The sequence below is a fragment of the Penaeus vannamei genome, chromosome 39 (assembly GCF_042767895.1).
Source record: "Penaeus vannamei isolate JL-2024 chromosome 39, ASM4276789v1, whole genome shotgun sequence".
Classification (NCBI taxonomy): domain Eukaryota; kingdom Metazoa; phylum Arthropoda; class Malacostraca; order Decapoda; family Penaeidae; genus Penaeus; species Penaeus vannamei.
The window spans coordinates 26,750,668-26,752,663 of record NC_091587.1 but is presented as its reverse complement, the minus strand read 5'-3'; the positions used below and the strand labels follow the sequence as shown (position 1 = coordinate 26,752,663).

At 39.2% G+C, this 1,996-nt stretch overlaps 1 protein-coding gene across 1 annotated transcript in view; it reads right to left on the bottom strand.

Annotated features, from left to right (window-relative positions):
* Window positions 1–962: 962 nt before the first annotated feature.
* The window catches only part of LOC113825735 (cuticle protein 21), a 13,457-nt gene continuing 12,423 nt past the window's right edge, over window positions 963–1,996 (bottom strand). Inside the window, exons 3-4 of the mRNA XM_027378569.2 lie at window positions 1,891–1,996; window positions 963–1,312 (exon numbers count right to left, since the gene is read on the bottom strand). The exon at window positions 1,891–1,996 is cut by the window's right edge and continues 227 nt beyond it. Of these exons, the coding sequence (XP_027234370.2) occupies window positions 998–1,312; window positions 1,891–1,996 (421 nt within the window). The 3' untranslated portion in view covers window positions 963–997. The remainder of the gene's footprint in view (window positions 1,313–1,890) is intronic.

Here is a 1,996-nt window from a genome sequence, read left to right as displayed (position 1 = left end):
AGGGAGAGAGAGAGAGAGAGAGAGAGAGAGAGAGAGAGAGAGAGAGAGAGAGAGAGAGAGAGAGAGAGAGAGAGAGAATTATTGTCATTATCATTAATATGATCATATATTTTTTCATCATCATCTCTGTTGTTCATATCATCATTATTCATAATCATCTTCATCATTGCTATCATTGCTGTAAATATTATCACTATTATCATTTTAACGTTAATGTAAAATTATAATTTTTACATCCGATAATACTATCATTGTTTATATTATTATTTTTATTATTATTGTTATTATCATTATTATTATTGTTATTATTATTATTATTATTATTATTATTATTATTATTATCATTATTGTTGTTATTATTATTATCATTATTATTATCATTATTATCATCATTATCATTATTATTATACCTATTATTTTTATCATCATCATCATTATCATTATTATTATTATTAACATTATCTTTAATGTCATAAATGTAAATGTAAAGCCAAAATCCGATCAGTCACGACACAGTGACAAACCAAAACTCACGGTCACGCTCTCAACATTAAATTACGTCAATGACCACTTTTGGCGAGGAATAAACTGCCCAGGAAGTGATTTTTCAGAGTTGGTTATTTATCTATTTTTTTTTTGTTTGTTTATCTATTATTCTATCTATTTATTCATTTTCCGTCAAGGTTCTCCGTAGGAATGCGTGTTCCATTTCGTGGGATTTTTTTTTTTTTTTTTTGTTCCAGCGTCGGAGATTATAAAAGTTGTCCTTGGGATGAGTGTCTTGTCCTCCTTTGTTATTTTCTGTTATTTTTTATCGTCTCATTTCGAAGATAAAATACAAAAGGTAATTTTCAGGATCGAACGTCCGTTTTATTGTTTACATAAATACAAATATATTCGTAAATTCGTCATTTTTTTTCGATTTTCTCTCTCTCTCTCTCTCTCTCCCTCTCTCTTCTCTCTCTCTCTCTCCCTCTCTCACGCTGCAAAAGGACTTTCAGCCGAAGAAGGGACTCGGGAGATGGGCGGAGGAAACCAGGTACTCGGGGGCGTGAACGTGGGCGTGGGCGGCTGGCTCGTACGCCGCGACGGGCTTGTAGTAGGCGGGTCTGTGGGCGGGGTAGCGCGGCAGCCCCTCGTAGCTGACCTCGGCCACGTAGCCCGAGTCGCCGCTGACGTAGTAGGTGACCTTCTGGCGCCGCCCGTCGGGGAGGTCGACGAAGTAGGAGCCCTCGGTCGTGTAGCCGTCGGTGGACTCCCGGTGGCCGTAGCTGCTGCCGCCCGCGCCCACCGCCCACCCGTAGTCGTGGCTCTGGGGGTAAAGATTTGCCATTGGTACTACTATTACAGGTAGTGATATGGCGCGTCTACCTCTATTACTATTATAATTGATGGTAAATATGAATGAGAATGGTATTGATAAGGATATGGATGATGATGATCATAAGAGCGATAGCTTCATATTATTTTCGCTTGTAACATGAATAAAAACATCCTTATTGCATGAAAAAGGGAGGAAATAATAAATGAAAAGATGAATTGACGGAAAGAAAGAAAAATAGGATCTCACACTAAGCACAAAGGGACTTAAACTTCTCATATTTTTTTCTTGTTTTCTAAAATAAGAAAAAAAGAGGTTTCCCTTCTTTCTAAATTACTCTTGTCAGGTGACATGCCGACGGCCGCTGTATTGAGGTTTTCAAGCAATTGTATGGACTGCGCAGATCTACCTTATTTTGCAAAATCTAATGGTTTATTATTATTATTATTATCATTATCCTTTTTTTAGGGGGGGAAGGGGGGAGGAGAGCTTTAATCCTTGATTGTCGAATTACACTATAATAATAATCATTTAATCAGTTCTTCCCCTTCTTGAACTATCCACCTTACCTTCTTCGCCGGCGCGTAGGCGTAGGAGCGAGCGGGGACGTAGTACGGCTTCGGCCTCTTCACCGGCGCCAGGGCGAGGGCCGGCACAGGGCGCTTCGGGGGCGGC